Source organism: Triturus cristatus, chromosome 1_1 (assembly GCF_964204655.1).
Source record: "Triturus cristatus chromosome 1_1, aTriCri1.1, whole genome shotgun sequence".
Lineage (NCBI taxonomy): Eukaryota > Metazoa > Chordata > Amphibia > Caudata > Salamandridae > Triturus > Triturus cristatus.
The window spans coordinates 471,495,905-471,515,761 of record NC_140579.1 but is presented as its reverse complement, the minus strand read 5'-3'; the positions used below and the strand labels follow the sequence as shown (position 1 = coordinate 471,515,761).

General features: G+C 47.9%; 1 protein-coding gene and 1 pseudogene across 2 annotated transcripts in view; one reads left to right on the top strand and one right to left on the bottom strand.

The window, feature by feature from the left end:
* LOC146870435 (acid-sensing ion channel 2-like) overlaps positions 1-19,857 on the top strand; it is a 1,159,191-nt pseudogene that overhangs the window by 236,467 nt on the left and 902,867 nt on the right. The gene's annotated exons all lie outside the window — the stretch shown is intronic.
* LOC146870436 (uncharacterized) lies at positions 11,073-12,413 on the bottom strand. Its single transcript, XM_085599707.1, has one exon. It carries the CDS (start codon positions 12,411-12,413, stop codon positions 11,073-11,075), a length of 1,341 nt encoding a protein of 446 aa, XP_085455833.1.

Sequence of the window (19,857 nt, the reverse complement as noted above, 5' to 3'; positions counted from 1 at the left end):
CCCTGGCCATGATACATCCTTGCCATTGACGACAAAATTGAATTTGGCATTACTGGTCTGCCATCTCTGTAAACCCAAACATGGTCTGTTTCTCTTGGAGCACATCCTGCCTTAACACAATCTTGTTTCTCTTCTTCTCCTGCCTCATCTTGTAACTGTTTCACTTCATCCCACGTTTCTAGGACATTAGTAAACATCACAGAAAGAACAGACATTTCTTCCATCCTACCCCTGTTAATTGATTGGTTTGTTTTAGCGCAATACTGCGCCACATCGTTGGCATACCTGTTACCAACAGTGATAAAATCATCCCCTGAACCATGTGCGGCACATTTTACAACCGCTAACTCCTTAGGCAGCTGTATCGCCTCAAGCAATTTTCCAATCAACTCAGCATTCTTTATCGGAGTTCCACCCGATGTCAAGAAACCTCTTTGTAGCCACAGTTGGCCAAAGTCATGCACCACTCCAAATCCATACTGACTATCAGTCAACACAGTTGTTCTCAAGTCTTTCCCAATCTCACAAGCTTTTGTCAATGCCACTAGTTCAGCAACTTGCGCAGATTTCACTCCTTTCAATGGTGATGCTTCCATAACCTCTGAAACTTTGCACACTGCATATGCTGCACATAACACACCATTATCATTTCTCAGGCATGATCCATCCACAAACAACACATGATCATTCTCAGGTAAAGGAATATCCCTTATGTCTGGTCTTGGTTTTGTACAGTACTCAAGCACATCCAAACAATCATGATCATCTTCCATTTTCACACCCACATTTTCAAAGTCTGGCAAAAGTGTCGCTGGATTCACATTCACACATCTCTCAAGAGTCACATTTGATGCTCCCAGAATCACTTTTTCATACTTAGTCAACCGACTATGTGACATGTACTGAGTTCTGCTTCTTGTCAAAAGAATTGCCACATTGTGAGGTACGAATACCCTTACAGGATATCCCATTATAATTCCCTCACTCTGTTCCAGGCTTCTGCATGTTGCAGCCACAGATTTCAGACAACCTGGTAAACCCACAGCTACAGGGTCAAGTGTTGATGAGAAGTACGCAATAGGCCTTCTCAATTGTCCATGTTTCTGGATTAACACTGAAAGTGCACATCCATTTCTCTCACTGCAGTACAGTTCAAATTCCTTTTCATAGTCAGGCATACCTAAAGCTGGAGCCTCACACATTTTAGTTTTGAGCTCTTCAAATGCTGCCAATTGTTCTGCATCCAGATCTAACGGATCTGTCATTTCACTTTTTGTCAATTTAATCAATGGCTTTGCTATCAGGGAAAAATTAATTATCCACTGACGACAATAACCCACCATACCTAGGAACATTCTCACTTCTCTCTGGGTCTTTGGAGCTTTCATTTCTCTGATTATTCTGATCCTGTCAGTAGTCACTTTTCTCAGACCTTTTTCAATATTATGTCCAAGATAATGCACCTCTTTCTTACAAAATTGCAATTTAGCTGGAGATACCTTTAACCCTCCATCCGCCAGATGATTCAGTAAAGCTATGGTATCCACTTCACAAGCTTCACGTGTCTTTGATGCCACAAGTAGGTCATCAATATATTGTACCAGCACTGAGCTCTCAGGCATGATCAAACTTTCCAACGATTTCTTCAATAACTGATTGAATATCGAAGGACTCTCCGTATACCCCTGTGGGATACGACACCATGCTAAAATACGCTGGCCAAACCTAAATGCAAAAATCGGCTGGCTGTCATGATGCAATGGAATTGAAAAGAACGCATGACACAAATCAATCACTGTATACCACTCAGCATCATGTGGAATTTGATACAGAATCACTGATGGATTTGGCACAATGGGACAACATGCCACCACAATTTGATTAACTTTTCTCAGGTCTTGCACAATCCTGAACTTGCCATTGGGCTTTTTCAGTCCCATTATCGGTGAATTACACGGACTACTCAGTAGTTCTCTTAGAACTCCTTGCTGAATCATTTTCTCAATTATAGGAGTTATCCCTTCAATTATTTCTGGTGTCATTTTGTACTGAGGAATGTTAGGATATGTAATTCCCTCTTTCACTGCAATTTTCACTGGATCTACATTATTCATCAATCCCACATCCTCTCCTGTAAAATCCCAAACTGCTCTTTTCACTGTGTCTCTCAGCACTTGAGGCAAATCCTCTGGATTAAACACTGGAAATGCACCAATTAACTAATTTTCTCTATTTTCTAGAGTCATTCGATAGAAAACATTATCATCTGGTGTCTCAAAAGCTATTCCATCTGGTGTACAAAAGATTGTGCAATTCATTTTACACAATAAGTCCCTACCTAACAGGTTCACTGGACTCGTATCACAGACAATAAATCTATGCATGTCTGAAAATTTTCCTATCTGTACTCTTACTGGTTCAGTAAGACGTGTTCTGATTTGTGTATTGGCTACACCAACTACTTGGATTGCTTCATCCGAGAGAGGAAGATTTCTAACATCTGTTGACCTGACAGTTGATCTTGTCGCACCTGTGTCTACCAAAAAAGTAACACTCTCCTCATTTATTTTCCCATCCACAAATGGTCCTGCCTGGTCTATTTCTAGAGTTGCACCAAGTATGCACTCTTCTTCCTCCCCTCGGCACCGTCAATAATCACCCTCAGACTCACTCCCTTCACTTTTTAACAAGTACTGCTGTACTTTGTTAGTACGTCTCGGTTTGTTTACCTGCTCATCATTGAAGAATCCTGAGTCCTGATTGTACTTTTGTACCCCTCTATTCTGCGGTAAGGGCGGTTTTGGCTCTTGACTCTGCTGTCTCACAACTTTCTGCTGTTGTTGCTGCTGGTTATTCCCATCATTCTGCACCTGTTGATTTAAGGATTTACCCTCATTATTCACTAATGGTGGATTAGGACATTCAGATCTCCAATGTCCCAGCTGGCCACAGTTGTGACAAGGGAACTTTTTTTTGGCTTCCTCAAGACTTCCCCTTCCTTTTCCTGCAAATCTCGGTCTATTTCCTCCATTATTTCCTGGATTATTTGCCTGTTCCACTAACTGTGCTTCCTGTCTTTCCGCAACTTTCACTTGTGCCCACATTGCTTTCTCTTTCAGCTTTCTTTGTTTTGCTTCAATTTCATCACTGAAATATTTTGCATGTCTCAGAATCTCATCTACTTTTTTACTCTGCCAATCCACTGTGTGTTCACGAATTCTCTCACCAATTTCAGGTCTAAGACCATATACAAATCTGTATACAAAATGACTCAAATCCTTGTCACCCAGGTGTTCATCTCCACTGAATTGTTTAAAAGCCAGTATCAGCCTCTCGTAAAAAGCATGAACTGATTCTTTTGCTTCCTGTTGTGTTCGATCTATCTTAACCCAGTCTGTCTCTTTTGGAGGAACTTTACTCTTCAGGTATACCATCACCTGATCATACTTCCTCATCACTTCTGGATCTGGTGCCCCTGTTCTTGAATCTCTTAGATATTCCTCAGTAGGCCAACTCACAACTATTTTACACTCAGTCCACAAGTCTGCTGGAACAATTATATCAAACAGACTATTCAGGTCAACCCACAGCACTTTTGACAACTTCACAAACCTATCTACCTGCCTATACCACTCGACGGGCTTTTCTCTCAATCGAGGGAAATCATTCGTAAATGATAAAATATCCTGTCTGGTCCATGGAACATGTACATATCCTCCTCCAGGTATTTCTCTCATAGGATAATTCTCCACTGGTTTCTCCTTTTCTCTCACTGGAAATGCTGAATAAGTTGTTCTATCCTCAGATTCCTCTCTTTTCTTATACCACCTATCCTTCCACTTTTCTACATCACCCCATCTTCGCAATAATGCCACCATTTCTTTAATCTGTCCTGTTCTACCAGAAGTATTCAAATTCTCTATGTCTTTCTCAGTGAAATCCATCCTGTACGTTTTCTGCAAAGCCTTTACTCTATCAATGTCAACTCCTTGCTCATTTGCTATTGCTTTTAGTCTATCATGTGTATTTCTTGCTCTCCATGTTATGCTCTTACACATAAACATTAGCTCACCATCATGATGATTCTTCAGGATTTCTGTTGGAACTGTTCCTGTCACAAGCTCTTCTAATTCTATACGTAACTTAACCACATCAATAACTTGTGAATCCTTATCTTTTTTCTGAAGAACCTTCATCCAATCATTCAAATCATCAACTGTTATTTCAGCAGTTTTTCTCACTGGAACCACTTTTTTCTGCGGTTCTAAAATCGGCATCCCTGAACAACTAGGTTCACTAACATCCAATAGTTCACTACATGTATCATGTCTGGTTTGTCTCAGGTCACTTCTCCCTGTTCTTTTATCTGAATCTCCTGAAGGACCAACTGAATTTGTCGATTCATTTGCAATATATGGAATTACCAGTCCTTTCTCACCTGCACTCTGTTTATCAAACACAGGCATAACTGGACCTATTGTTACAGGCACTGTAACAGCTTCCAGATTCTTCGTTAACTCCCTAATTTTCTCCGCCAGTTCTGTTGTCGTCTTTGCTAATTTTCTAGCATTTTCCTCACTACCTCGATTCTCTCTCTCCCTGAAAGAACTACTACCTCTTGATTCAGGTGTCATTTTTTCTTTCTCAACTGTATCTCTTATCGGAGAAACAACTGGTGTACTCTCATCTGGTTCTGTTCTATATGGAGGTGGTCTCTTGTAAATCATGTCATTTAAGACCTCATCCTCATACTCTCCATATCTTCTCATATCTGACTCAGAAACTCTTTCTGTCGAAGGAGCAGAAGCTTCAACTGTTCTCATTGGATATAATCCCTCTGACATACTAGCATCTCGCCATCTTTTCATTCGATCATGATGTGTTTCATGATCATGTCTCCTCCCAAACATGTACCTGTGATACCCTCCAGACCTTTGCTTTTCTCGGTCATGAACCTCCTCTTCCCATTCCACTAAAGCCTCGAACTGTGTAGGTCTCGGCTTCGGGTCTAAGCATAACATCTTTTCCCGTAAGTTTCTCAACACGGCCAAATTAAATGAACCATGTTCTGGAAATGCTAGAACACCATCTTCTTTAGTATATTTAACCCAATTCTGCAACCATATACAGGTATGCAATCCATATTTCACAGCCATGAAGGATGCAGGTGTTTTTGCTGGAGGTAGCAACTCACCCTCTCTCGTTTTAACCTCTTTATCCTTGCTAAACCACTTTTTAACTTTTCCAAAGAACGTCTTTTTCTTTTTCTCTTCTTGATAATACATTTTAGCGCTTACTAAACTCTCTACTCTCTCCGTATTATAAATATACAATACGAATTTCTCAACTAATAGCAGCGCGACTCACACTAACGCACCAATCCTGAAGCGTCTACGTCACTAAACAGCTCTTCCAATCCCTGCGCGACTCACACTAACGCACCAATCCCAGCGCGAACCCTATTCTGATTCACTATCCAATCAGTGTGCGGACCCTCTGAGGTCAACAGTCGCTGCAGTCTCTGTCTCCTGTCTCTGTCACTCGTCTACCCCTCCTTTACAAAAAACTCTCAGTAGACTTCGTGTGTCAAAACTTCTACAAAATCTATTAGTTACAACATAAAAACATCTCCATTGTCTGCTTCGCTAACCACAGAATAGTAAAAGAGAGTCTATTTCTCAAGAATCAACAACTTTCATACATCGCATAACTGTTTCCTCTAGGACTTATCCAAAGAGTCTTACAGTCAATAAATGTATATGCATTCACGCACATTCACACGAGAAAAATATAGTACATGCACACAGAATCCTGCTTCCCGAGAACAGCACAATCTGTCTCTGTACAGAATTATAACTCAACAACTAAGCAGCTTACCTCTGCCCAGTTCCTCAAACAAGCTCAGAGAATACCTATTACTCCTCCCGCGATAAGCTTTAACGGCAATCCTTACGGATCCCTGGGACTTAAGACCAGAGTTTCACAGATAACCTTCACTACGATACACACTCCTTATATACCAGAAATATCTAATAGTAACATACGACGATGTCACTGATTCCGAACCCAGACAATGTGAACGCGCAACTTCTATTGTCACACGTAATTCCTTACAATCCCGTCTTTCCCGAGAGCAGCATATACACCTTCCTCTGCTCTACTACGGAACTGCTTCCACAGCTTCCAAATTCCAGAAGCACTACATATAACTCAACATGACGACTCCAACATATAGTATTAGTACATATACCAACAACATCAAAATAAATAAAAAATAAATAAGCTAATTTACAAGCAATCTTATCTTATCAGATCAAGACAACCATCTAAAACCATCCTCTGCTACCAGAGAAATTGATAGAGATCAGGGTACCTAAAATAAACCCACTACCACAGATAGAGTAATTTCACAGTTACACGCACATACATTCATCATACGCTAGGGCCCATTTCACTAACATACGCACAAATACTCTACCAGCATAAGACCTGTGGGAAGAAAACCCTGCATCTATATCTAGGACGATAGGACCTAATTATGATGGTTATCCTTAATCATACTCTATACAATCTATACAACAATAATCAAAATATACTCAATAATTGACAAGAAAGAATATTCAACACCATGTTAAAGTTATATTGCTTTATCTAAAATTAGCCAAAGTAAATCAGAATAAATCATCTCATAATTACCTATTCTAACTAAGTGTCAGAACGGGTCAGGACCAGTCTCTCGGTAAAGTCTGTCAAGACAGAGTCCTCAGCATCAATCCTCAGCAACGCGTGAAGGTGGCCAAAAGAGTGGGGAGAGCCCTCCCTAAACTAACAGTTTTTATGGTGAAAAATACAATAGAAACACACATAAAGTTGGCTGAATAAACTGTATCACTGAGCAGAACGAAAAGGAAGAAATGTAACATTGCTACATCTGTAAATCTCCGCTCAGGAAAAGTCTCAAGACGTGAACTACGGAACAGGAACCAAGGAAATAAAACATGTAACACATTTAATCCGATTCCTCCTCGGCCATCGAGCCACAGTTCAGAGTTTCCCTCTAAGGCTCCTTTGTCCTTTCGAGATTGCCAAGGACACCTTCACTTTTCTTGGAGAACACCCAAAGCTGCTGCCGTCCTCATGGAAAATTTCATAGAAGGACCATGGTCAGTTGTCTTCGACCTTTTTCCAGCAGGGGTCTCTCTTGCCACATCACAGAAATATTCACTCGAGGCCAGGCTCTCAAATCAGCCATCATGGATTAGGCCTCCATAGGCCACAATAGACCATCTCAATTTAATAGAAATAAAAACAACATTACTACAACATAATGATTAAACAGTGTTAACCCCACTAATACCCTTATGTGTATGCATTTATCTAGCTTTGCGACATAAAAAGCATTAATTCAGACAGCGTTTTGTGCTCAAAATAAATAGCACACAGCAACGTTTAAACATAAAAACTTGCACGTTATTGTAAATACATGAACAGCACAAATAAGCTAACCCTCATGTAACTTTCTCTTATGTTAGGACAAACGGGTTGATTAGTAAAACACATTTGCACAAGACAAATAATTAATTGTTAAATATTAATAAATTAATAAAACGCATAGACATGCCAGAGCTTCAAAAGCCCCAGAATTTTCTAAAAGAAAACTCTGCTCCAGCAATATCTTGCGGCAGCTCAAGTCATGCCCCCCCAGAAAATGAACTTTGAACGCAAGTATTTTCATAGCTCTTCGGTCACAAAGCTATTCATGGGAGCTGAAAATCTTTTTTACAAGAAAGTTTCACTAAAATAGAAAATCTCATACACACTGCTTCAGTTATTGCGTTAACCCATTAGAACGCTGCTCCACTACTGTTGAAATCCAGGAGTCTATATTAATGAACTCAGTTCTGTTATTTTATTATTTTTAAAGTTACATTTATAACCCCATCCAGGCGGCGGACCTCCCCTCCCTGCTTCCCCCCGTCGTACCATCCCGCTATGCTCTGCTACATTAAATCACCACTGACAACTTTTGTTGGGTGCCTGAAAAGGTCGCAGTTTATTCGCATCATACAACTTTATACATTTGTCACACATTGCTCATGGTTATGTACATGTTGCATTGTTATTCTTGCCCCAGCTTTATCAATCACCTGGGAGAGGAGGGAACCCTTTCTGTGTTTCCTGCTACCGGGTTTAGGCTTCAGCTTGCTACCGATTAGGCGGGTCTCCGTTTGGACCTGTCTGGGCCGCAAGTGCCGTCCCGCTCGCCCTGCGTGGGCCCTTCCTTCTCCCAGAGGCCCCTGCCGGCTGGCATCCCAAGGGCCTTTCTTGCGTATCTACTTAATTTCTTGTGACTGGGTCCTTTGCCTTTTTTCTCCTTCTGAGCCCCTGCCGTGAGGCATCCCAAGGGTCATGAGGAGAGTATTGTCTCTAGTCTTTGCTGGCGGCGTGCCGCCCTTTTGGCTCCCTCAGCGCCCCTGCCGTGCGGCATCCCCAAGGCACTGCGAGAGCCTCTCATCTATCTTCTAATGGGTTCTCCCCTTTAGTTTGTTAATTTAGTCTGTCTAGCTCCGCTACCCTCCACCTTGCAGCTGCGACGCCTGACTCTTAGGTGTGGGTGGGTGGGATTCTTCTTCTTTCTCCCTTGGCCCGGGGAGGGGATTTGTGGTTACTGGCCCGGGTGTCCCCCCTTTTATTCCCCGCCTTGGCCCCTGAGCTCGCTCCCTGATTGGGGGGGGGGTTGCTTGGGCCATCGGGGGCCAATCCTGGCCCCCGTCGGCCTAGCCCTTATGTAAATGCCAGAGAGGGGGTGGCCGGGGGAGGGGCGCCGCCCCCGGACGGCGTTTTGCCCAGGCCTCTACTTGGTCCGGCTTTGCCTCCCCGGCCCGGGTTCTAACCCCATCCAGGCGGCGGACCTCCCCTCCCTGCTTCCCCCCGTCGTACCATCCCGCTATGCTCTGCTACCTTAAATCACCACTGACAACTTTTGTTGGGTGCCTGAAAAGGTCGCAGTTTATTCACATCATACAACTTTATACATTTGTCACACATTGCTCATGGTTATGTACATGTTGCATTGTTATTCTTGCCCCAGCTTTATCAATCACCTGGGAGAGGAGGGAACCCTTTCTGTGTTTCCTGCTACCGGGTTTCGGCTTCAGCTTGCTACCGATTAGGCGGTTCTCTGTTTGGACCTGTCTGGGCCGCAAGTGCCGTCCCGCTCGCCCTGCGTGGGCCCTTCCTTCTCCCAGAGGCCCCTGCCGGCTGGCATCCCAAGGGCCTTTCTTGCGTATCTACTTAATTTCTTGTGACTGGGTACTTTGCCTTTTTTCTCCTTCTGAGCCCCTGCCGTGAGGCATCCCAAGGGTCATGGGGAGAGTATTGTCTCTAGTCTTTGCTGGCGGCGTGTCGCCCTTTTGGCTCCCTCAGCGCCCCTGCCGTGCGGCATCCCCAAGGCACTGCGAGAGCCTCTCATCTATCTTCTAATGGGTTCTCCCCTTTAGTTTGTTAATTTAGTCTGTCTAGCTCCGCCACGCTCCCTATGGTTTCTCGATCAGAGGGAGCTCCCCCCCTGCCGACTCCTACTCTGCCTGACTGTCATAGGAAACCCCTCTGTTCCAGAACCCCTACAATATTCAGCAGGAACATATCCATCCCCACCCCTGTGAGGTGAACTCCGTCCTCCCTGTGATACCCCGGGGATCTTAAGTTTATGAACCCATGACGTACGAAACCCCAGCCATTCGCCTTGCATACTTTTGCCATAGTAATGTTGAGTTTCCTCCTAGACTTTTCTACCGCCCCTAGGTCGATTGCCCCCCGCCAGGCGTTCCGCACTATGATTTCGGAAAAGATTATGTCTGCGGGGCATACCATGCGTGCTACTGCCGTGAGGCCCTTCTGCATGTCTTCCAGGAGTGCCTTCCGCCCCATTGCTGCCAAGTCATTCCCGCCCAAGTGTACCACCACTGCGTCTGGCCTGCTGCCCTGCTGTAGTGCATCCCGCACCATGGACAGCAGCTCTCCCCATCTCATCCCGGGGCGCCCCCACCATTCTATGTCGGTGTTCCGTAGCCAGATCCCGCCAAAGTCCCGTCTGGCCGCTGCCCACCGTTGTGCCCGCGTAACGTACGAGTGCCCCACGATCCACACCTTCCTGTGTGCGGCGTCCGGATCTGGAAGAGAGGGGGTGTCTTAGCATATTGATGGGCGTATGTAACGCTTGTAAGCGCCGGATGCCCACTGCCCTATCCCCTTAATTGCGCCCCCGCCCATGCCCAGCCCAGCCGCCGTGGTGGCCGCCCCAATCCGAAATGAGTGCGACCCATATTCCCGTGCGGGGAGACCCAGGGCTTCTAACGCCTTCCTCATTACCGCTATAAACTGAAAACGGCTGAGGAAAGACCCATCTCTGTGCTGAAATAGCGGCCCCTTCCTCCCCTGTTTGCTCTCTAGATGCAATCTTAGTAGACATACTGGGCAATGATCTGCATTGTTCGTGCAGTGCAGTCTGGTCCATACACCCTTGCCCGTCTGGTCCGTCTTGGACCTTCTTAGCAGTATGTCCATGTGGCTGTCCTGCATGACCACCCCTTCTCTCTGTATGCATGCTGCTCCCGCGTCCACCACTGAGGGGGCTACCAACTCGCTGACCCTGTATGCCCCGAAGAATGCTACTGCAAATGCTGCCCGGAACAATGAGATTTCATGCCTCGAGGAGCATATCCCGGCCAGGGCCCCCAGCATCGCCTGAAGTAATCTGAAGTGGATGGGGCGCCTCATGTCATCTGGTGCCCGCTGTAACCTACCCCACCCTTTCATGGCCATCTGACATTCAAACGCCCTTGTTTGGTCGTCTCGCCCTGCCATCTTTGTGTAATATGCTTTTGCACTTAAATGTGCTTGTGCCCAGGATTTTGACTTCCCTTCCTTGAAGGCCCAGTCGATGAATTCTAGGATGTCCCTTTTCCTGGCCCGTTGCCCCCTCTGTAGACCAACTTTGGCCCTGAAAGTCTCCCAGCACCTCCGGTACCGGCTGTTGGTCTTTGGGGCCAGTGCATTATCCAGCAGCCATCTCAAACCGCTTCCACCCATGCCCACGCTTCCTCCGGCATCGGGGTCATCTTCCTGTCCGCGCCCGGGGCCAGCTTCCTGAATCTTTCCCACTGGAAACGAGAAATAGCATCCGCCACTAAGTTTTCCGCCCCCGGAATGTGCCTTGCCCTCAGTGCAATGTTACCTTTCAATTGGCAGCCCACTAATATCCTCAGCAAGGTCGCTACAGCTGGGCAACGCGCCGCTCCTGTGTTGATTGCCTGCACCACTGCGTGGTTATCCGACCACAGTGTGATCTGCCTATTCGCTAGTTGGGGGGCCCAGATGTGGAAGGCTACAACTATGGGGAAAAGTTCTAGCAGTGATATGTTCGCGGTTAGCCCGGCTGCGTGCCACGCCTCCGGCCATGCCCCTGCCGACCACGCCGACCCCAAGAGGGCCCCGAAGCCGTACCCCCCTGCTGCGTCAGTGTAGAGTTCTAACTCGCTGGCCAGGACCCAGGGGGCCCGCCAGATCAGGGTGCCGTTGAACTCTGCCAGAAAACTCTCCCATTGGACCAGGTCGTCCCTCACTCCCTGTGTAATGCGGACCCTGTGATGCCTCTGTGTCAAGCCCCTCGTAAGCCAGGCTATCCGCCGGGCGAATGCGCGCCCTGCGGGAATTACCCTCATGGCAAAATTCAATTTCCCCAGTAGCTGTTGTAACTCTCCCAGAGTCGCCTTCTTCTGTTGCCTCAACCTACGTATGTCGCTAAGCATGTCCGCTACTTTATCGGTTGGCAGCTTGCATGTCCCTGCCACTGAATCCAGCTCTATCCCCAGGAACGTCAGTTTCGTTGTGGGGCCCTCGGTTTTCTCGTGAGCCAGAGGGATGCCTAGTTCCTGCGTCAATGCCCTGAAGCTATTGAGGAGGTTGGCGCAGTCCTCTGTGTCTGCCCTACCCACGAACAAGAAGTCGTCCAGGTAGTGGACCCGCCCCCCTCTCGGTGTCCGTTGGCCCAGCTCCCACTCTAAGAAACTGCTAAAGGCTTCGAAATGTGCACACGAGATTGAGCAGCCCATGGGGAGGCACCTATCGTAGTAGTAACCCCCCTCCAGTCTAAAGCCCAATAAATGATAGCTGTCCGGGTGCACTGGCAGCAGTCTGAATGCTGATTCTATATCAGACTTGGCCATGAGGGCCCCCGCCCCCTCCTGTCTAACCAGGTCCACTGCATCGTCAACCGAGGCGTAGGCCACCGAGCATGCACCCTGCTCTAACCAGTCGTTGACTGACTCCCCCTCCGGGTATGACAGGTGGTGAATCAAACGGAATTTACCAGGCTCTTTCTTGGGGACTAAGCCCAACGGGGATATCACCATGTCCTCTAGCGGTGGGGAGGGGAAAGGACCCGGCCCAAACCAACTTCCTTTTCCACCTTTTGCCTTGCTGCCTCGGGATTGTCTTTGACTGACTTCAAATTATTGCTCTCCCGTGTCCCAATGGGGCCGTTATATGGTATGGGGAAACCCTGCGTAAACCCCTCCGCCAATAATTCCCTGTCTGTTGATTTATGGTACCTGTGCAACAGTTGCAATAGTCTGCCTGCTTTTATGGGTGTTGGGAGCGCCTGTCCTCCGCCCCCTTTCCCCCCGGCCCCTCCTGCTGGGGCCTGCTTCTCATTTCTTTGGTTCTGCCTTTGGTTTCTCTGCCGCTTGCCCTGTGGTTCGCCGGCATCGTATCGCAGGGTGGTTCCCCCCACAGGACCCGCATTCATGCTTGAACTTGCACGCGGCCCCCCACTTACACTCGTCCTTGTCAAACTTCCAGCACGCCTTATTGGATTTTGCGGCTGGTTGGCCCCTCGCCTTGGGATCTTTCCCGTGCCCTTCAAATCTGCCCTTACTCCCGCAGGGACGAAAATTAAGCTCCTTTGCCCCCACCCCTTCTCTGGCTGCCACCATTTGGAATAGCCTTCCATATCCTGGCAGTCCCAGCCTATCGTTGGCCATACCTGCATTTTTTCCCTGAACCCTTCGTCGTACTGTAGCCATGCATTCCCTTGGAACTGCTGCTGCGCCTCGTGCACCTTCTGCTCATATAGGATCAGTGATGCTGCACTCTACGGGAATTTCTCAATAAACACGCACGCTAATGTCCTAAAGGCTTTCAACCAGTTTTCTATATTTCTGTCCACCCTGGGTTTCCTGGGGCCCCTCCTGTCCTCGTCCTTCCTGTCTTGTGTGGTGAGATCTAAGCCTGCCTGCCTTACTTCGAGCAGGGAAAATATGTCAATAAACTCCTTCCTCCAGATTCTCTCCTTAACTGGGAGTGGGATGAGGTTTGCCAGACCCAACAACCTTGTTGTCGTGGGCGGTTCGCTTGGGGATGGGCGCATATATTCGCAGGCTGGCTTACCCTCGCCTGCCCCGGCTGTACCTGCGCCCTCCCCCGTCGTGGCCCCTGTGCGCTCCTGTTGCGCTTGCTCCGCACCTGTCCCTTCTCCCTGGCTGCGCCCTGGAGGCTCCCCTTGTGCCCCTGGGTTGGCTGCTTTGTCTACCGCAAGGCTCCTTGTTGGGCCCCCTGTGGCCCAAGGTGCATTTCCCGGGAATGGGACCCCACTTCCTGGCCATTGCCACCAGGGTAACCATGGTGGCGGTTGCATCACCCCCTCTGGCCAGGCCTCCCCCTGGAAGCTCCTTCCCCCTTGGCCCGCGCCTGTTTGCCAGGGGGATGGTGTGTGCCACGGCCCCTGGGCTGTCGTGTTGTGTTCTATACCTGTGTTAGCCTGTGGCCCCTGTCTGTCCTGTGGCCCCAGCCCCCTTGTTCGCCCCTGTGCGCTGCGTGGTCATCCATGCTTACCCAGGGTGCTCTTCTTGGGTCCTTCCTGAGGGGCCGCCGTGCTGGCAACAGACCCCTCGCCTTCGCTGCCCTCTTCCGAATCCGAGCTGCACACCTGTACTGCCGCTGCTTGGGCCTTTCTCCTGGACGCCTGAGGAGGGGTTCCCTCGGTATTTGCCTTTGATCTGCTCCTGCGGGGGGGCACCGTGTTGGCTGCAGACCCCCCCTTTTTCGTTTTCTTTGGTGGTGGTGGCGGTGGTGAAGCCTGGCCTTGTCGTTTCCCTTTCCCGGGGGGGGCTTCCCTGATTTGCTGCTCCATCCAGCTCCTGCCCTTCAGCGCCACCTGCGCCCTTGCCTGCTCTAGCATGTCTCGCAGATCCTCGTCCAGATCGTCCTCCTTGTGCTTCCTTGCGTCTGCCTTCTTTGCGGCTGGCTGCTCCTGCAGCTCCCTGAAGCGGGCCGGGGGCTGCTTCTTCCTTCCTGTAGCCCCTTTCCTGTTTGCCATCCTCCGTACTGTTTATCTTCTCCTTACGCGTTGGGCAGCTCAGTTTCAACTGCTCCACTACCGCGTACTGCCCCTTTAAGGGGGCGCGCCTTTCTCTAGCGCGCTCAACTCCCCTGGGCGGAAGTGCTGAAGGCAGGGACGCTAGTGAGGGAAGCTGCCCGGGATCTTGTGTGCCGCCGGGCAGATCGCGGCCGATTTTGCCGTTACCTCCGCTGCTTCCCGGGCTCCCTCAGTGCGCAGACGCCGTGTGTGCCTCCTCCCGCTGCCTGCGATGGGGGCGGCCCCGCTCCGCTTCCTTCCTGCTGCTGGGCAATCCGTTTGTGGCTTTTGGCGGCCGGACCGTTGCTCAGACGAAAGCGGGGCTCCTCCGAAGCGTCCAACGCCCACGATCCTTTCCTGCTGTCCCTTGGCGAAGCGTGGGCTGAGCCGATGCTGGAGCCTCCGAGTCCTCGACGCGCCACGATTTAGGCGCCAAAATCCGATTTTCGCCGCCGGTCGCCTCCAGGTAAGCCCACGATTCTTCTTCTTTCTCGCTTGGCCCGGGGAGGGGATTTGTGGTTACTGGCCCGGGTGTCCCCCCTTTTATTCCCCCCCTTGGCCCCTGAGCTCGCTCCCTGATTGGGGGGGGGTTGCTTGGGCCATCGGGGGCCAATCCTGGCCCCCGTCGGCCTAGCCCTTATGTAAATGCCTGAGAGGGGGTGGCCGGGGGAGGGGCGCCGCCCCCGGACGGCGTTTTGCCCAGGCCTCTACTTGGTCCGGCTTCGCCTCCCCGGCCCGGGTTCTTACTTTTCATCATTTTGTTGTTCACTTCTTGTGGTTTTATTGATATAAATCTTTGTGATGTCACGTCCTGTGATGTCATCAAATATGCTAATTCGTTGTCACACCTACAAATACTCATAACATGAGAACTTTGCTACAGCTCCTTGAGGGGAGCAGGCAATGCCTCCGCTGGACTTACACAAGGGTGCCATGCAACTCTGCTCTCCACCGCCCACCGGCCCGCGGAATGACACCTCCTCAGAGAAGGTGGAAATGTCAACTTTTTTTGCCAGGATTAGGAAAAACTTCCGGTAAAGGACCCTGCATCACAAGTCGAAGCCGCCACTCCCTATTCCAGGAAAAAACTCAAAATAGTCAGAATTGATGCAGGGATACCAACCAAAATCAGAGATTCTTGCCCTCCTCCAGGGTCCTCGCACAAACTTCCAGCACACTCTTAATGGTGGCTTAAGTGCAGTGGCAGTTACACATATAGAGTATAATAATCGGGCATTGGTGTTAAAGGGCAACTAACAGTGAATGCTGTGGAGAGATGTACTTTGCGGAGTGTTTAACTTTAGGTACCCATCAGTGGTGGTTGGTGATGTACAAACATGGAAGTGGGCTATGCGAAAATACATTAAAAAAAACATTAAAACTTTCCAGTAGTAATACATGTGATCTATAGCGCCCAGAAACTGCAGAAGAGCGGCCTCACCCCACACAAGAAAATGCTTATGCATCACTGTCATTCCGCCCCCGGGGTATGATGTAGGGTAATTCATATGAACGCAATGTGTTCAAGGCAAAAAAGCAGCCATGTACAAAGAGAAACAAGGTGATTAGGATACACAAACAGACTTGCAGCCATACACATAACACACATATAGAGACAAACGCAAACAGACACAAAAGCGCATGATCAAAACCCATTATAATGTTGAGGCATGGCACTTCCCTCAAAAGCTCCATTTCTTTGAGAAAGGAGTAGGAGGGAAGAGTGAGTAAGATCTGAAAACATCAAATCATTTTAGAAACCTTTTGGGATTTTGAAAAGCAGCTGACTGGTGAAAGAATGTCACTCACACTTACAATACGACCATGAAAACATCACACATAAGCAATCCAAAAACTTGGCAGGCTGTGGGCAGTCTCAGAAGTCTGAGTACAAAGCAGTCACGGCCGGCATCACTCGCGGATGGGGGGGTTGCACGTCGTGGGGTTAATTTAAAAAAAGAAAATGTAAACTTATGTCGCCTCGTGTCTCCTCTCTGTGCCTAACGTCTTGCAGGAAGCAGGCTGCCTCCCTCTCCTCCCCTAAGCCAATCACAATGGTGCAATTTCAGTGTTGTGATTGGCTAGGATGCCGACCCCACAGTTGTTTATGGGGAGGCCATTTTCTCTATGTAGGCTGCAACATAGAGAAAATGCAGAGTGTGCATGACTGGTTTGGTCGGCCCTGAAGACGACCAAACAGTCAGCACCCACAACAGTGGGCAAGCCTCTCCTCTCCTGCCTAGATCAGGAACACCCATCCGCTTGCCCCCCAGCCAGGCATACCCTTCTGCTTTCTCACAGTGTGAGAAGCAGAAACATAAAATGGTATTTAAAATACCATTTTATGTTTTTGCTTCTTGCATTGTGGGAAAGCAGTGAGCCGACGCTCCTCCACCCACGTGGAGGAGCCTCCACTGGTACCCATATTTAAAGGTGAAGCATGGGTTGTTGAGAAACTAGCATTGACTTTGGATTGTGTAATTAAAAAGGTATCTGCAAGCTTCTTTAATGAACTGAAGAGGCAGCACATGGGCAGTCTTGCACTGTTACAGCACATGCCTTACCTTTAGTCTGACCAAAAGTATGTACAGACTCAAATTGGAATGTTTTATTAAATTCACCTTCTCTGAGTCCTTCCGTTCCCTAGGGGTCCATAGCAGTGGTGTCTTGATTATGGGCCTGGCTAACAATTAAAAATCCCTTTACTTTGCCACTTAATCTGTAATTTCTTCAAAATTCTGTCAAGCAGCCAGAATAGACACTCTTTTTGGGGAATAGTCATGCTCATTACTGTGGTATAGCTAGGACTTATGCTGTCAGTGGCGGCCCCTGCATTTGCCGCCTGTGGCGTCTGAATGTAAAAGCGGGGGAGGGGTGCTGTTGATTCCAGACTTTGCTGCCCCACGACAGCCCCAGGAAGGAGCAGGGAGAGGGGAGGAGGCTGCCTCCCCTAAAACTCGTGCCGTCCCGGCCAGACTGCCCTCCTCCCCCCCTTCTTTCTACACCACTGGATCCTTATCTTCTCAACCTTTTTTGTGCATTAAGTCCAGAAAAGAGGCATAGGAAATGTGTAATCTAGATGTAGCGTGCCCGTCGGAATCAGATCTGTCATGCCTCACTCCAAGACTTTGAAGACCACAATTCACAAAAATGTAACTCTGCAGAGGATGGTAGAAGAAAGAAAGAGGTGGACCAATCAGAGGAAGAAAAGATAGTAACCAGGGTAGACACTTATTGTGCATGTAAAGGCTCCATTTTTTATGTTTGAAAAAGGGGTCATCTACCATGAAACGCGTCAGGCAATTTTAAATTCATGGCTTCCTGCAGGCAGGTTGACGACGAGCACCGGATGGTGGACGAACTGTTGTGTGCTCCCTTAAGCTTCTGGGCATTTTGTTTATTCAAATTTTTGCACGGCCGTCCTGCCGTGGGGAGAGCACCATCTCTAAAATAAGGAGAGGCTGAGGTGGGGAACTTTTCCAGCACCGATAAGCACAGCAAGTCACGTAAAGCTAACTTACCTGCATGATTCTGAAATCTACTATAGACAGTTAAAACTCTTCGTAACAAGTAACACTTTGGCGTTCATTTGCAGATGGAACTGTGTGTCCCAGAATGCACCGGATATGCAACTGCACTCAGCAAGGCTCATGGGGGCCAGTAACCAATAAAAGAGCACCTGCAAACAAGAGAATACATCAGCGCCATTGTTTGAAGCAAGCAGCCTTTGAAAAAGGGGTCATCTACCCTGAAACGCGTCAGGCAATTTTAAATTCATGGCTTCCTGCAGGCAGGTTGACGACGAGCACCGGATGGTGGACGAACTGTTGAGTGCTCCCTTAAGCTTCTGGGCACTTTGTTTATTCATATATATATATATATATATATATATATATATATATATATATATATTACCTACTGGCGGTCGCCAGTAGGTAGTTATAGTTAGGACCCTGTTTCCATAGGAAATCCGCAACATTCTATTTTGAATAACTTTGGCGCCGGTCGACGAATCCTCGCAAAATTTTCAAAATAGGTGGGGCGTTGAGCTCCGCTCCTACCCTGAAAGTCTCGGGGGGATTCGTCAAGCGGGGGCTGAGATAAAAGGGGGGTCCCAAAACGCGTTTTTCCCATGCATTTTTCCATAGGACCTTTAGACAGAGCTACAGCCCGAACGGCTGAACAGAATTTAATGAAATTTGGCAGAGAGGTAGTCCTCAGGTCAAGGAAGTGCCTTTTGTAGGTTTGGTGTAAATCTGTTCAGTAGATTCTGAGAAAATAGCCTTTAAATCAATATATATATCTGAGCCAGCTTACGGTGCGCTTACGGTGCGCTTACCGTACGCGTACGGTGACGTGCGCGAGCGCGATTCTGATTGGCCGTTAGATCTTAGTAAACATTCGAATCGGTCGAAACCAGGAAGCGGCGGCCGCCATTTTCTCTCTCGCACTCTGACAGGGGGTTGAAAAACAAAGTGCAAAAACATGTAAAGGGGCTGTTTAGACAGCTTCCAAGCACCTAGCCATGTCGAGGGAGTCCCCAACGATCCCCCAAGTGAAAAAAGGCAATTTTAATTTTTTCGAAAATTTCACCGATTACGCTTACCGTACGGTAATAAATTATAAAAAAAAAAAAAAAAATTATCCACATTCTCCCCACCCCGTGTGCAAATGCTGCCCGAAGGGCACCATTTGTGCATGGCTTATTACAGCAAAACAAAACATATATTTTACCTGTCACAACGATGCTCATCATATGTCCTCCATGTGCGCACGGTGCGCGAAGCGCATCGTGCGTTCATGGCCCATCTAGCGTAACGTGGGCACGCGGTGCGCTTCGCGCACCGCGTGCTCACTGTGCGCGCACGGTGCGCTTCGCGCACCGTGCGCGCACGGAACGAACTGCGTTAAGTGGGCGCGCACGCCACAAATGGCGTAAAGTAACTTAGCATTTAAAAAACCGTACAAATTCACTGAAAAAACCATAGGTTTCACACACGTTATAGTTAGGAATTAGCATTTAAAAAACCTTGCAAATTCACTGAAAAAACCATAGGTTTCACACATGTTATAGTTAGCTGGACATTTTACTGATAAAAAACCTATGAAATTCCCCCGTTATAGTTACTGTAGGCAACTATAACTCACGCGACCGTAATCCTCTGCTGATGACATATGTGTCTTTATGAAAAAAAAATATTTGTAATATATGTATAGCTAAAATTTAATGGAAGAAGACATGGGCAAATAAGTGTCTAAATACAGTATTAGCATCAGCAGAGGATTACGGTCGCGTGAGTTATAGTTGCCTACAGTAACTATAACGGGGGAATTTCATTGGTTTTTTATCAGTAAAATGTCCAGCTAACTATAACATGTGTGAAACCTATGGTTTTTTCAGTGAATATATATATATATATACTCACTGAAAAAACCATAGG

Bases quoted from the DNA above. Each gene is read 5' to 3' on its own strand.
- LOC146870436 (XM_085599707.1), bottom strand. From the start codon at position 12,413: ATGGTGATATCCCCGTTGGGCTTAGTCCCCAAGAAAGAGCCTGGTAAA.